This window comes from Plutella xylostella, chromosome 16, assembly GCF_932276165.1.
Source record: "Plutella xylostella chromosome 16, ilPluXylo3.1, whole genome shotgun sequence".
NCBI classification, from domain to species: Eukaryota; Metazoa; Arthropoda; class Insecta; order Lepidoptera; family Plutellidae; genus Plutella; species Plutella xylostella.
Window position 1 is genome coordinate 4087942 of NC_063996.1, and position 13828 is coordinate 4101769.

Genomic DNA, 13828 nt, shown 5'->3' on the forward strand with positions numbered 1-13828 from the left:
TTACTTACCAGATGTAATATAATTTAATTAAAAGTCTTATTTCAACCCATAATTCTAAAACACATACTTATGTAACTATAGTAATAATAAATCTTAATTATTTAAGTACTTACTTACATAACCAATTTACAAAACATGAGCCCCAATCTACAAAAAAAAACTTTTTTACAATGCTTAATGGCATCATTGTGATTATGTATTTAACATTAAATAATTGACATGTTTACTAGGTATATTAACAGGATATTACTTACTTAGTAATTCAAAATTAAATCGCTTGTATTACTTATGCATAACTGAATTGACGGTAGATACTAGTGATACACATAGTAGAAGCACAAAATAACATAATAAATTAATTTGGATCAGAAAGTTATGAAAAAAACTTATTTTTATTTCAACGGCTTATTTATTTTGATACAAAATTCGACAATCTTTTCACACTTACATTTGCTGGGGTATGTTTCTTGGGTAATATTGTTGGCTTTTACCAGTAAATTATGTTGTTAAATTTATCGTGAGCATCACTTTAACACCCTATTACGTATTTAACAGCCTCAGCTAATTAGTAATCTGTGCTGTAACTTTCAGTCGACGCTTAGAGTTCTAAAAGATCCTGGCATTCCCAAGTACTCCTCATTGAATTTTCCTGTCTGTCGTTTCGTTTCGTCCGTCCTCAAATAATCTAATTCTTTAATTAGTTTTCTTGCTGCATCTGTTCGTAGCTCGTCTTTCCATTGTGCTGCGGAAAAAAATAAAATTCTGTGATAAATCGAATAATAAATAAAATGTTTAGGTACCTACGTACTTTCTTGAAGTTAAATAGTTTACTACCTAATAAACTTTGGTATTCATTTAATAGCGCGATATGCCCATGAATAATGTCACAAATCCCCTAATCGAACTGTTCAAAATAATCAGTGGTAAAAAAAGGGTTTTATTTATTTGTCGTGTCTTTTGTAATGACACTCCATCTAGTTTGTATTAAAGTATCATTGGTACCAATATACTGGTGTATTGGTCAATTATCAAAGTCATAATCTAAAGTATACCTGCTAATTTGCTGACAGACTGCTCGTCCCCATCATAGTCCCTCGGCAGGATCTCCTTAGGGATGTGTTTGTGCAGGTCGGCGTAGGTACTGTGCACGTGCAGGCGACTTGCCACCTTCTCCTTCAGCGCCGATTTCAGTAGGAACACAACTTTGTCGACGAAGGGTGGCGCGTTCAGTATGTGGATGCCTTTGATTTTTGTTCCGAACCCTTCCTGGGAAATAATAATTGCATTAATAAGTTATACAAAGGGATCATCAATTGTGTGATATGAACACTCCTAAGCTTCTAGTAGTTAAGTATGTATGTTTAGCATGAAAGTAAATCATGTTTTTTTCCGTGCGTGTTTTGTCATGAATGCCATGATTGATGGGGTGCAAGAAATGGGAGCTTCCCCGAGTGTCAAATTAATCAACTGTACTTTATATAGGTATGTCCGGCGCACCCTGGCAGCGACTGAACGTGTCTGGCTAATGCTTTCAGTACGGTGACAATCTTATTATCATCACCGACACGCTAAGAAGAAGAATAGTGATTCATGATCTTGTGTTCAATGATTACCTACTGCAGCAAAAGCAAATAATACAAAAAACAACTTAAAAACTAAAAAATACAGTACATAAAGGCTGATTAAAGCTATCTCTACCAGACAAGCTTTGGATGGACGAAATAATATTTGAACAAAATTTATTAACATCACGATTATTGTCACATAATTTTCCTAAATGCCTCACATTGTTCAAATTGAGTGTTATTTTCGTTTTTCCTCTCCCCAGTTCTAATAAATATATTTTTGGAACTGTTTTGTATTTTACGGAGCGTGTCGACCCGTGTCAGCGGCTGTCAGATATTCGCAATCTGCAGGAGTTTGACCTTTTGAGATGGATATTAATAATAACATCTGAAAATATTGGAGCTTTTGGCAGTGCTGCTGTTAGTCCCACGCTACTGCAATGAGCTAGTTTATTTGAGTAACAGTTACTTTTGTTACTTTTAATATTTTGTGTGGTATGTATGTTTGTCTTGGGCTGCGTTTTCAGTATGCAAACTATTCGCCCGTTACTAAAAATTGCAAAGAGTGAGCGCAAAGCTACGGATCAGTACGCATACTAATCTAATAAACTTACTGTAGCCAACACTTCCGACTTCTTCACGGTCATGGGGCTCACTTTGCTGAGGTGTGACAGGCTGAAGTTCTTCAGGTCGATGATGTACCGCTCCGACAGGCTGTAGTCGAAGTGCAGCCTGTATTCACCCACCTGGATAAAGTAATAGTATGTAAATTAACCAGTGAATATTTGGTATACAAACACTAATGCTTTGTTGCAGAAAGGAACATTATGCTAATGTCAGCATTAAATCTATGTCTGTCTCTTGCTGTCTGAGTGACTGCCAAAGCACGGATGCAATACATTTAGGTACCTTAGGTCGACATTTAGCGTAAGGTTCTTTTCTGCAATGCAGCGTGTGTTGCACATAGGAACTTTAAGCTAATGTCGGCATTAAATCTAAGTATTGCTGCCTTGCTTTGGCAGTAGAGTCATGAATCATGATAATGCGTAAAAAAAAAACAGAATTAGTCGAAAACATAACTGTTTACACCACCACGAGAAGGCCAAGCGAGCTTCCGTAGAAAAGTTCTAAATCTACTACTGCACACATTACACTCACCAAGAAGCAGTATCTGAAGTAGGTGAGCAGGTTGAAGTCGTCGATGTTGTCGGTGAGCAGCTGCGTCACCATCACGCGGGACGAGTCCGACTGGCAGAGCTTCGGCAGAGGCACGTAGTTTCTGGAATGTCATGCAAAACCTTGGTAGTCATCTTGAACACCATCAGTATAACTCTCTGTTCTCGGCCTATCTCCCATCTATCTATTAACGCCTAGCTGTCTATACCCTTGTTACACCATCCGAGTAGAGTGGCGAGACAGTATCCTCGGCCGATCCTCGACTAATGAATGGCTAGCAACTAACCGAGTGCTCGGCCGAGGATACTGTCTCGGTCACTCTACTCGGTATGTGTGTAATCAGGGTTTTAAGGTTGTTGGTCCAGCGGGCTGGAGGTCATGCACGCTTGCTTGCTTGCATTCACATCTGAAGCTTCATAGAGCTGGAGCTGGACTGAGTATGGCTTTTGTAACTGTGATGAAATAAATGTTAAATAATGAAAATAAGTTGCTGGTATTCGCTCTATCTAACATGCAAGCTTGAAAATCCCCTGCTACTGCTACACCGGTTTATTAGCGACGTAGATTAATTTCACTACTAAATATGGCGCTGTGCCGGTGTAGCAGCCGCTGATCAAAATTTTAATAATAATAATAATGTCCTCCTAGCCGAATTTCGACCACGGCGGCCAATCTCATTTGAGATCAGCCATCTACGCAGGAGTAGATTATAGTGCCCAAGTGTGTGCGCAGTACACAGGAGCACTCTCTGTTCCATCACTCTCATAACCCAATGGGACGGATTGACCGACACGACTGGAGAGAGCTAGGCGCAGGACCGACTGCTTTACATGCCCATCCGACAGCATGGATCGTTTCACTGTTTCGGACATCAGGTGATCAGCCTTCTATGTCCTAACCAAACTTAGAACCACAATTTAGAAACACAAATTGATGGTCCCACCCGGGAATCGAACCCGGGACCTCTGGGTCATGAAGCGAAGCTTCTACCACTAGACCACAGAGGCAGTTAAAAATCTGTCAAAATTTTAACTGCAGCACTGAAATGTTCAACAGAAAAACGAACTCACATGCCATCCCAGAACCTATCAAACTCCTCCACAGTTCTATTCAGCGAGAGCTCCGGCATCATCCCTCGCGCCGTGAACAGTCCGTCGATCCGCTTCTTCGTACCTTCAACTGAACCCCTGGACATGAGGAACAGACGCTCCAGAATATTTCTGTCTGGAAAAAGAAGTTTTTTTATTAACCCTTTCGAATCCATCGACAATTCATGGGCGAGGCACAACAGATTTCATTTCTTATTTTGTCTGTTTTCATTGGACTAAACCAGTAGAGTGCACGAAAACATCCATTCCGAATGTCATATCAGCTATAAGTACTTTATACTCATCCAGCGCACCCTGGCCACTCAGCGACTGGCAATATTCTCAAATCTTATCCTTTTACTAGAGTCACAAGCCCTAGACCAGCTCTAGTGTTTGTCACCGACACAAAAGATTGACTGTGCTACCACAAAAAACTTTAAACACTGTTTAACAAGTGCTCAAAGCGAAATTTGACAGATTTTGTAGGCGATTGACAGCAGTAAACATCTGTTAAACACTGTCCAAGTTTTTGTGGTAAGGCCCTGACAGTCTACAGCAGAGGGTAAAATGGTATGCTAGTAGGTGCGAATAAATATTTTTGTACAAGCAATGATAACATAGTGGCATTCAAATGTAAACACAGACCTCGCATACCTTTAGATACCCTAGATGAGCAATACATAAATAGAGTACTGTATATGCAGTGCACATCCGACTGCAGGGCCAAAGACCTCCAGATTTCTCTATGGTCAATAAAAAAAACTGTGAAGGTCATCCTACTTTGCGGCCAAGCCAAGGTCAAGATACCACACGTGTGGCTACATACCACAATATTATGGATATTGAGATGGCTGAAGGTACCTAGTCAAAAGATACCGGCTTACTGAAATAAAATTGGCCAAAGATGGGACTAAAAATGCACCTAGGTAGTATAAGTACACTAACAGTTTGTTCATTCTCTCCTTGTATGTTACATTGTTGTTCTACACAGCTCGTGTAGAATTAAGTGGTTTCAAAGGACAATAATTAACTTAAACATAATACTGTTACTGACGACTAATTACCAATTATGAGAAAATTATCGTAATTTTATGGGTCATGGAACATAGCAAATATTTCAGCAGCTACCTCAAAATATATTTACATTATCTCCTTCAACAATAAGGCCGTCTTGTTGTACTTTTTTTTAGTAAGTATTTTTTTTTGTTATTATTACTTTCGTTACAACTAAAGACGATTGTGCATATATTGTGCATACTCACTCAAGTTCTTCTGCACCAGATGGCTCTGCTTTTGGCACCAGTCGTCGATAGAGTCCAGGCTCTCCCTGATCCTCCTCACGTCGCTGATGCCGTAGAACTCACGAGCCCTCGCCAGGTCCTCCTGCGTGACCTGGATGAGCGGGTGGTGCGGGATCGTCTCCATGGTTCTGGGGCTGGAATTTAAACAGTTTACAATACAATAATGTTTATTTGCATACCATAAAAGAAAACTTAAACACCAGAGATGCACGCAAAAGCAATCACTTCCAGACAATCGTTGTAAAACAAGGTAAAACATAAGAAAAGGGCATTTAGGTGTGCTTACGAATATTAAGTTTACCTTATATAAGAACAGGCTATTATACTATTTAACACCTGTAAAACTTACTTATGGATGCAATAAAAGATTGAGTATTGAGTATTATAAAAATTACGCTAGTGTTTAGACTTGCGTTCAGTTAGGTTTATATCCAGATTTTTCATGTCCATACGTCAGATTTGATAAGCGACGCTGCTTTTGGATGCAGTAATAGCTGAGGATAAGTGGATAGTCTATGGCTGAGGGTATTCAGATATATATTAAAGTCAGATGAAGATAATCTTACTCTTCAATAGTATTTATTATTGCTATGGTCGTAGGGCTCCGTTGATACATCGATGAAAGACAATTACGCCGTAGAATATGATAGAGATCAATTATTTTAAGTCTACGAATAATAAATGGGTATGAACCGTAGTAAGTACATATATTCTTCTAACCGCTGGGAATCTGGATTTGTTTCCTCAGAATGATGCATTGTCGAACGCCGAAATCGTGTTACTATTCTATTCTATTCTATTGTATTCTCTGTGGGGGTGTAAGTACCTGCACCTGGCTCTCTCGAGTGGAACCTTTGTGCATATCCCCAAGGTCTAAACTGCCTTCCTAAGCTTGGACCATTTCCCACCACGCTGGTCCACTGCGGGTTGGTGGGTTCACATATCTAGATGTGCTAAATCTAGATATGCAGGTTTCCTCACGATGTTTTCCTTCACCGTAGGAGAGATGGTATACATTTTACTTAAGTTAAAAGAACTCATTGGTACATGTCAGCGCCGGGATTCGAACCCGCATCTCTTACGTGAGAAGCGGGCGCTTACCCGACTGAGCTACGACCGCTCTGTTACTATTTATGATACAATAGTAAACTATCAATTTACTTTCAAAATACTACTTCTATCTGGTAAGCAGAAAAAAACAAAAGGTAGATATTATGGACGTTCAAGAGTGTTTTGTTTTAAGAGTTTCATAAACAGAACAGTAACTGCAGTGCTGTTGTGTGATAATATGATATTTATGCGCTAATTGAGCCAATATTAGTAATAGTGCTTATATTAAAGCTAGTCTGATTTTGCAAAATCCCCAAACAAAAGTTGTATTTCCAGTCTAGAATCAGGTGGTGTTTTAATCAGGTTTTGCCACAAGCACTGGTTTATCTTGTTTGGTGGAATGAATAAGATGTAACCTATACGATTCCCTGGATATTCAAACTACCTACATATTACAGGGTGAATGCCTTTGAATGTAGTGTAGCTACTCTTTCAACTTAAAAAAAAACCGTTAAAAAATGAACTTTCGAATATACTAAGTGATTAGGATTATAATTATACCGGGTGATTGGAAAGTCGATGTATTCTTTTAAATGGGTTATAGACGAAAGCATTTCTATTCCATTGAACCCCATAATGCATTATCCGAAAGTCAACCGTTTCTGAGTTATTTAAGTTTCAAGTTTTTTTTAGGTTTTTGCCAGAATGTATGTTTTAAAACAATTAAAAAAAAAAAAAACATTTTTTTAATACTTTTTTGATTGTTTTGGATTAGTGACACCTTAGCCAACTAATTATAATAATTAAATGCGCAAAATTTAACTTAATTTAGACAAAAAAAAAAAAAAAAAAAACACGCACTCACGCCTTGTACTAATGTACTCCCTTGCGGGGTAGGCAGAGGTGCATTGCTGCACCCACTTTTCGCCAGAGTGCTTTAAAATAGATGAAACAATAAGAAAATGTTACGAAAGGTGAAAACAAAAATGCTGAATTAAAAAAGAATTTTAACTGAAAAATTTTCAGGCACTATAGCTTAAAAATATAGTCAATTTATAAGCTTTAAAATTACATATTCCAATCTAAAATCGATTAAGGTATGACCAAGATATAGCCAAAACAACCACATAGGCGGACAAATCTTAGTAGGGAAACGAACAAGATTTGTTCAAATTTTAAGGTAAAAACTCCTATAACTAGACTATCAAATCTCTTATTTTTTTAACAAATAAAAAATCAGCCTGTATTTGAAATCCGGAAACCGCATATAATAATGTAAACCTCAAAGGATCGATCGTTCGTCGCTCATTTGCGCTACACTGCACTTCTAGATCTCGTTCACCTTGCTCTAAGAAAATCACGTAGGCTGCGTTCACACCCATTTATTTATTTATGAAGCAAGGAAAACCAACAGTATGGAATTATAAATCTAGACATTGTAAAATGTAGTAACAAGCCAGTTTAAGGTTTTCGCATAAAATATGTAGAAGGTGAAGGTATTAAAATCTAGACTTTTTATGCCTGTAAATACATGGGATGATTCTTGTTTTAATAATATAATGTGAAATAAACATAAATACTGTTATACTAAATTTGTGTCTATAAATTACATTCAATGTTTACCATCACTCATACCTAAAATATACTGTTAAAAACAGTATGAAGTTATATGGAACATTATTTCAATATTTAAGATGGAATATCTCTAAACTCCAAACGTTACTGAAATCATCGCAACTCATTGAAGTAGTAGGGATTACTTACGCTGACCCTGACCAAATAAAAAATATGTACGTACCTAATACATATACATTATTTGTGGCTTGCCCCAAAAAGTTAGTCAAAATTAAATTGTTTGGCACATGATCATAGATTTAATTTTGATTAACTTTTTGGTGCAAACCACTCTGAGACACAAAAACTTGCCGTGTCTGTAATGTTTATTAATTACCTAATTATTTTCAATCAAAGTTAAATCCTAGCCCCGAAACAAATGATTTATTGATTTAGATTTTATTTAATTCATAACCACACTCAGTTCGTTCATACACACATTGTTATAACACTTATTGTTATTAATCTTGACAATGTTATATAACACCTGCGTGTGAACGAAGCCTTAGTGCTTCTCCCAATCACTTCCTTTACGAGGAAAATTAATACCTTCCGTATCAAGATCTTTACTAGTATAGGAACTGGAGCGCTAGTACTAGCACACTACCTTATACAACCTACTTAGCTAAATATGTACCGTGACAATATTATCCTTTGACTTAAGTATTAGATTAACAATATACCAACACGATGGTGTCACACATACAAAATGAACCAAAAACTGTCCGCTTTTGTTTACTGTCAAATCGTTTTATGTTCAACCATTGTACCAATCGAGACGAAGAGGTCATTGCACTTTCTGGGGAAATGTTAAGAAGGCAAAACGGGGCGGAATAAAACATAAAATATAATTTTGGTTAAGAGCGCAAAATATAGGTCAAATTGGGAAAATAATTTATATAACTAACCTATTGATTATTATATCATAACTAACAATTAAAATAAGTTATCTTTAAGAACAGAGTCACACACTAACATCAGGCAAAACATGACCTATAACGACTGAGGGGCCGAGCCATTGCCAGGTGTCTACTAAGTTCTCCGAAGACAGCTGGCATTGGCCCTGTCCTTGTTAAGTTTGTTGCCATTACTAATGTAAGTGTGACTCTGAAAACCATTAATTAAAAAAAAAAGGAAAAAAAAAAGAAAAAAATAATAATAAAAAAAATTTCTTGTATAATGAGATACACGGCTGGGGGTTTTTAGTCGGTTAACGCCCGACACTACCTGGGTCCTCTTCCCAGGTGTCCATGTGGATTTTCCCCCAGCAGTGGAAAAAAAAAAGGGAAAAAAGAAAAAGAAAAAAAAAAAGAACAATACTTATATATATAAAAGATAGAATATATATATATATATATATATATATATATATATATATAAATGAAACTTCCTTACCGAGTAGAAAGTAGATAAAAGAATTAAAAACTATCTCATAAAAATTACCACTCTTCAAAAGGCACGGACATAAAGTCTGTGGAGTGATAACAATTTCTTAAAAAAAAAAAAAAAAAAATGAATTGTACCAATGAATAAAGTCACAAATATTTTAACTGAAACAATTTTAAATAAGAGCTCAGATTTTTAAGTGGGGTGTTATTATTTTGTCGCGTCGTTTCTTTTGCACCGACACTCCATTTAGTTCGTAGGTATATTGTTAATCTAAGACTAAAGTTCTCGGAAGTATAAATTATGCTGATGACATCGATGCGGAGATCAAACTGAGCATCAATTCTGATAAGAGCGATTGACACTATAACCTATACCTACTAGAAGCAAGTTTAGTTGTTAGACAGTTAACTGACAAGTCATGCATGGATAGTCACTTGTCATTTTTATTATACTTTATGTAAACTTGCTACTATCATTTATCATCATCATCATCAGCCTATAGCAGTCCACTGCAGGACGTAGGCCTCTCACAAAATACGTTATAGCTTTCGGCATCCAATCATTACCAGCTAACTTTCGCAGATCGTCACTCCATCTAGCCGGAGCCCGTCTTAGACTACGTTTTTTGCCTAGTCGTGGTCTCCACTCCAGATATAAAACAAGTGCATAAAGTAGATTGGATATTTGTCATATAAATATACACAACACATGACAATAATAAGATTGGATGCACTCAATTCGTTTAGTTGGGCCATATTTTATACATTTTACGATTGAAGCAATAACAATAAGACTCTGTCAACCGAAATGACAATAATTTTTTTTTGCTTGTTGCTCTATAATACAAATCTGGTGTCGATAACTAAATAGATAGGTACTATCTGTTCCTGATGCACGGGTACGTTTTATGTGTAGATGAACGTCACTAAATCGCGATTCGACATAAACATGGTGCTGTACTTTATTGAGTACCAAGTTACTCCTAAACGGAAAAGACTAGCTTAATGATGCCGTCGTCTGAAATATTGAAGTAAGTACCTACTACCTACAAATATTTTGATTAGATTCTTAGTTAAATGGTTTAAAAAATTGGGAGTTTTTCATGTTTGTGAGTGTATTTAAAAAAGGACATCATAAGAGCAAGTTCATACAACAAATAACGTATAATATCCAAGGTTTCTTGCCTCATGTTATGTGATGTGACGTTCAGCAAAGGTACCTACTTCTAATATGTTGTTGTCATCAAAGTGCGATATTTGTCGCGTAAAACTAATATTGATCCTAAGAATTTATATTTGCTGGCCTTTTAACTCGATAAGCTAATTTAAGTCGAGTATAACTCAAATATATCTCGTAAATAACATAGCGCTATCGTACCACCATCATCGCACGAACTTATAGCAATCAACAATCATTTAGAAATTACGATCAGTGCTTCTGTAAAATAAAATCTGACACAACTTGTTATGTATTTGACGGATGTTTGACGGATCAGCAATACTACGTAGCATGCTGTGTCGATAGTGGTACGGTAGGTGAACAAAGTAGTCAAGAGGCAAAGAGCTTCAACCGTGTTCAAAACACACAACTTATAAACCCAACCTGCTTCTCCGTGAAAATCTTCATTTTGTACCTACCTACGTATAAGTATCTAATTAACTACTAACACAGAAACGGCTGTTTTCCCCTACTATTATAATTAAGATAAATAGTTAATTAGGCAAGTTGGTATCTCTTAATGTTAGGTTAGGTGTTAGATTAAATCTTTTAGCGATGTCTATGTTTTTATCTTTTCAGGAACAACTTGTAGTGACGCAAGTTTACAATTTTCTGTGTTATATCCTAACAATAATAATTAAGTATAAAGTTAGTTGCAAATATCTACCAATTACGAAATCGTTCGTATTAGTAATTGAGTTCAATACTTAACAATAATTATAATTTTGCCTCTTATCTGGTATTAAAGTTGCCTGTAAGAGATCGCTGTGTCTGAATGACTAATAATGACACAATGGAGGTCCACCATAAGTTTTTTTTAAATCTTTATTTATTCCACCATAAGTTACACGAGTAGGTGCCACCCGTGCAACTGTAACATCCATGTGCCACTGTTTACACGCACACTATGTCACAAGTGTCAATAATACTTAATAATAGTGTCAGAAGATACCTTGCTACGCCTTTTAACTGCCGCTTCACGGGTTTGTTAGCTATGTAGATAAACGTCACTATATCGCAATTAGTCATAAATATGACACCGTGATTGAAAGAACACGCGTTAAACGAGTTTATCGACGTCGATAACAAACCCGTGCCGCGGCCGCAACTCGTGGTAATGATATTTAATTTTATGGCAAAGACCCAATGTTTAAGAGGGCCGAGAGTCACTGTAACTTTCTGATGAAATTTTGGTTTCGTGGTCAGCGCGTCAGGGGGTTCACTCTATACAGGATGTTGCAAAAAAGGTATACTAAGCCGAAACCAGCATGTGCAGCATGGTATATCTAAGCCCGAAACGGACATCAGAATTTGAAAATTCATTCTCCATAGAAACTTGGTCACGTGACTATGGAGAATGAATTATTTTTTTCGCTAATTTTGAAATTCTTATTTCAGTTTATATATAATACGAATTGAGCACCTCCTCCTTTTTGAAATCGGTTAAAAATAATCGGCATGGCATCACATAGTAACTGTTACTGGCATCACTACCTAGTAAAGTTTTATGTGGCATTACATTGCACTAGTTCCGTTTCTTTTTACAAACCGGAAAATGCAGTTTGTTATGTAGGCCACGCGGGCAAAGCAAAGTACCTTGATGATGACTTATTGGAAGTAATTACTAGGGTTTCTATGTATGAAGGTATAAATTATAGAATAAGTAATTTACTGAGTTCGAAGTTTATTTTTTTACAGTATGGCGTTAAATATTGAAAGGAATATTAGGTTTTTTTTTATTGATGAATTTAATTGAAGAGATTACTTTTAGTAATAAGGCCGCCGATTGTACCATTTTTCTTTTCTATGTTTGTGAAACTGTTTCTGTTTGTGTGCAATAAAGTGTATTTTATCTTTATCTTATCTTATCTTTAATTGTTCTGCTTTTATTTATAAATACTTTTTACACGCACAAGAGTTTAATAAAAATTATGCATCCCGGTTTGACTGAAATGATATGATAATTTTTTGGGATCACGATATATTTACAACTTTTATAACTTAGCTACTAGGTATGTCTATATTTTCTTAAATTATTTTGATGTGTAACGATGACGATCCAAAATCTCTCAGATGCTTATAAAATAAGGACCGTTTCATATTGAAGACCTAATATGCACTGCAAAAATCACTTGTAAAAAAAACAAGGCAATAAAAACTAGATCTTTGTAAAAGTACTTACATAACAAGACAAGTAGAGACCAGGACACTGACTAACAGAATGATAGCAAGACACATGCAGCCAGCCACAAACCATCATAGGGTCATAGGAAAAACTAGTATCGCACGCTATAGTGCCCCTAACCCCTAGGAAATACCAGTCATAATCGCTCGAACGAATCTAAGATGACCACACAATCTTCACCAAGGACTTTTATTTCAAATAAATAAAGTACACAATACGAAGTGTCGGTTTAGTAAATAGTCGCTTTGTTTACACTTTAACGTAGTGACTGAATAGCTATGGATTTTACGCTAAGTGCCTATAACGATTTAACATTTATAGGTGCTTATTTATTTTATAATTTACTATGCAGAGTGTTGCAAAAAGGGTAAGGGGGTGACTCAGGGGGTCATTCTGAACATCTTTTATTGTACGAATTTTGAAAATTGACGACAAAAGGTTAGAATGACCCACACTTGAACCACAGATGATAGAGAACTCTAATTGTGCAACGGGTAAAATTATTCTGTGACTAAAACCGACTCTTCCTCTCAGTAACTTAAATTTCTTGAAGGTGGAGTCTCAGTAACTTAAATTTCTTGAAGGTACTTTACTTTTTTTGTTTGGCGCTGATCGATACTTTATACGAATGTATGATACCAACACATAAAATTATAAACAGAAGTTTTCTCCCTTTCCCATCGTTCAATCTAGGCAAATCGAATGACAGTGACAAACGACAGAGCAGTAAACTTTCAGACAACTTTAGTGACAGCTGACGAAAACGTACGCGATTCCGCTAGTCTTCTGAGAATCCGAGGGCTATTATTACTATTCTTGCTACTGATTGTTTATTGAAACCGCCTCTTGTAGTAGAGTCAGATAATGATATCTTTGCCACAGATAAAAGACTTTAACCTTTACTAACGAGATTGAGTGTCAGTGCAAAAGAAACGTATCGAGCACCACGCTTCTACCACTGAGCTCCTATTTTGAATTAGGTTCCTTTGATAAAAAAATTAAATAAATAAATATATGTGGGGACATCTCATACACGGCCATCCGACCCCAAGCTAGGCAGAACCTGTGTTATGGGTGTCGGACAGCTGATATAATTATCTACACAAATACATAGATAGATAGATACTAAATATAAATATCAACACCCAAGACCCGAGTACAAATATCTGTCTTTAAACAAATATCTGCCCCAGCCGGGAATCGAACCCGGGACCTTCGGCATAGCAGTCAGGGCCACTAACA

At 36.4% G+C, this 13828-nt stretch overlaps 1 protein-coding gene across 1 annotated transcript; it reads right to left on the reverse strand.

Moving 5' to 3' along the window:
• Nucleotides 1–12713, reverse strand: LOC105381677. The gene is made up of 7 exons (XM_038118424.2): nucleotides 12584–12713; nucleotides 5092–5264; nucleotides 3812–3965; nucleotides 2724–2844; nucleotides 2180–2311; nucleotides 1053–1266; nucleotides 1–742 (listed from the first exon to the last, which is right to left on the reverse strand). Exons 1-7 carry the CDS (start codon nucleotides 12637–12639, stop codon nucleotides 588–590), a joined length of 1005 nt encoding a protein of 334 aa, XP_037974352.2. The 5' UTR covers nucleotides 12640–12713; the 3' UTR covers nucleotides 1–587.
• Between the last annotated feature and the right edge of the window lie 1115 nt (nucleotides 12714–13828).

Excerpts from the sequence above, each read along its gene's own strand:
- LOC105381677 (XM_038118424.2), bottom strand. The coding sequence starts at position 12,639 with ATGTGTCTTGCTATCATTCTGTTAGTCAGTGTCCTGGTCTCTACTTGT. Across the intron at positions 1,267-2,179 it reads AGTCGGAAGTGTTGGCTACA|GAAGGGTTCGGAACAAAAAT; the intron begins GTAAGTTTATTA and ends ATTATTTCCCAG. Across the intron at positions 743-1,052 it reads GTCTGTCAGCAAATTAGCAG|CACAATGGAAAGACGAGCTA; the intron begins GTATACTTTAGA and ends TTTTTTCCGCAG.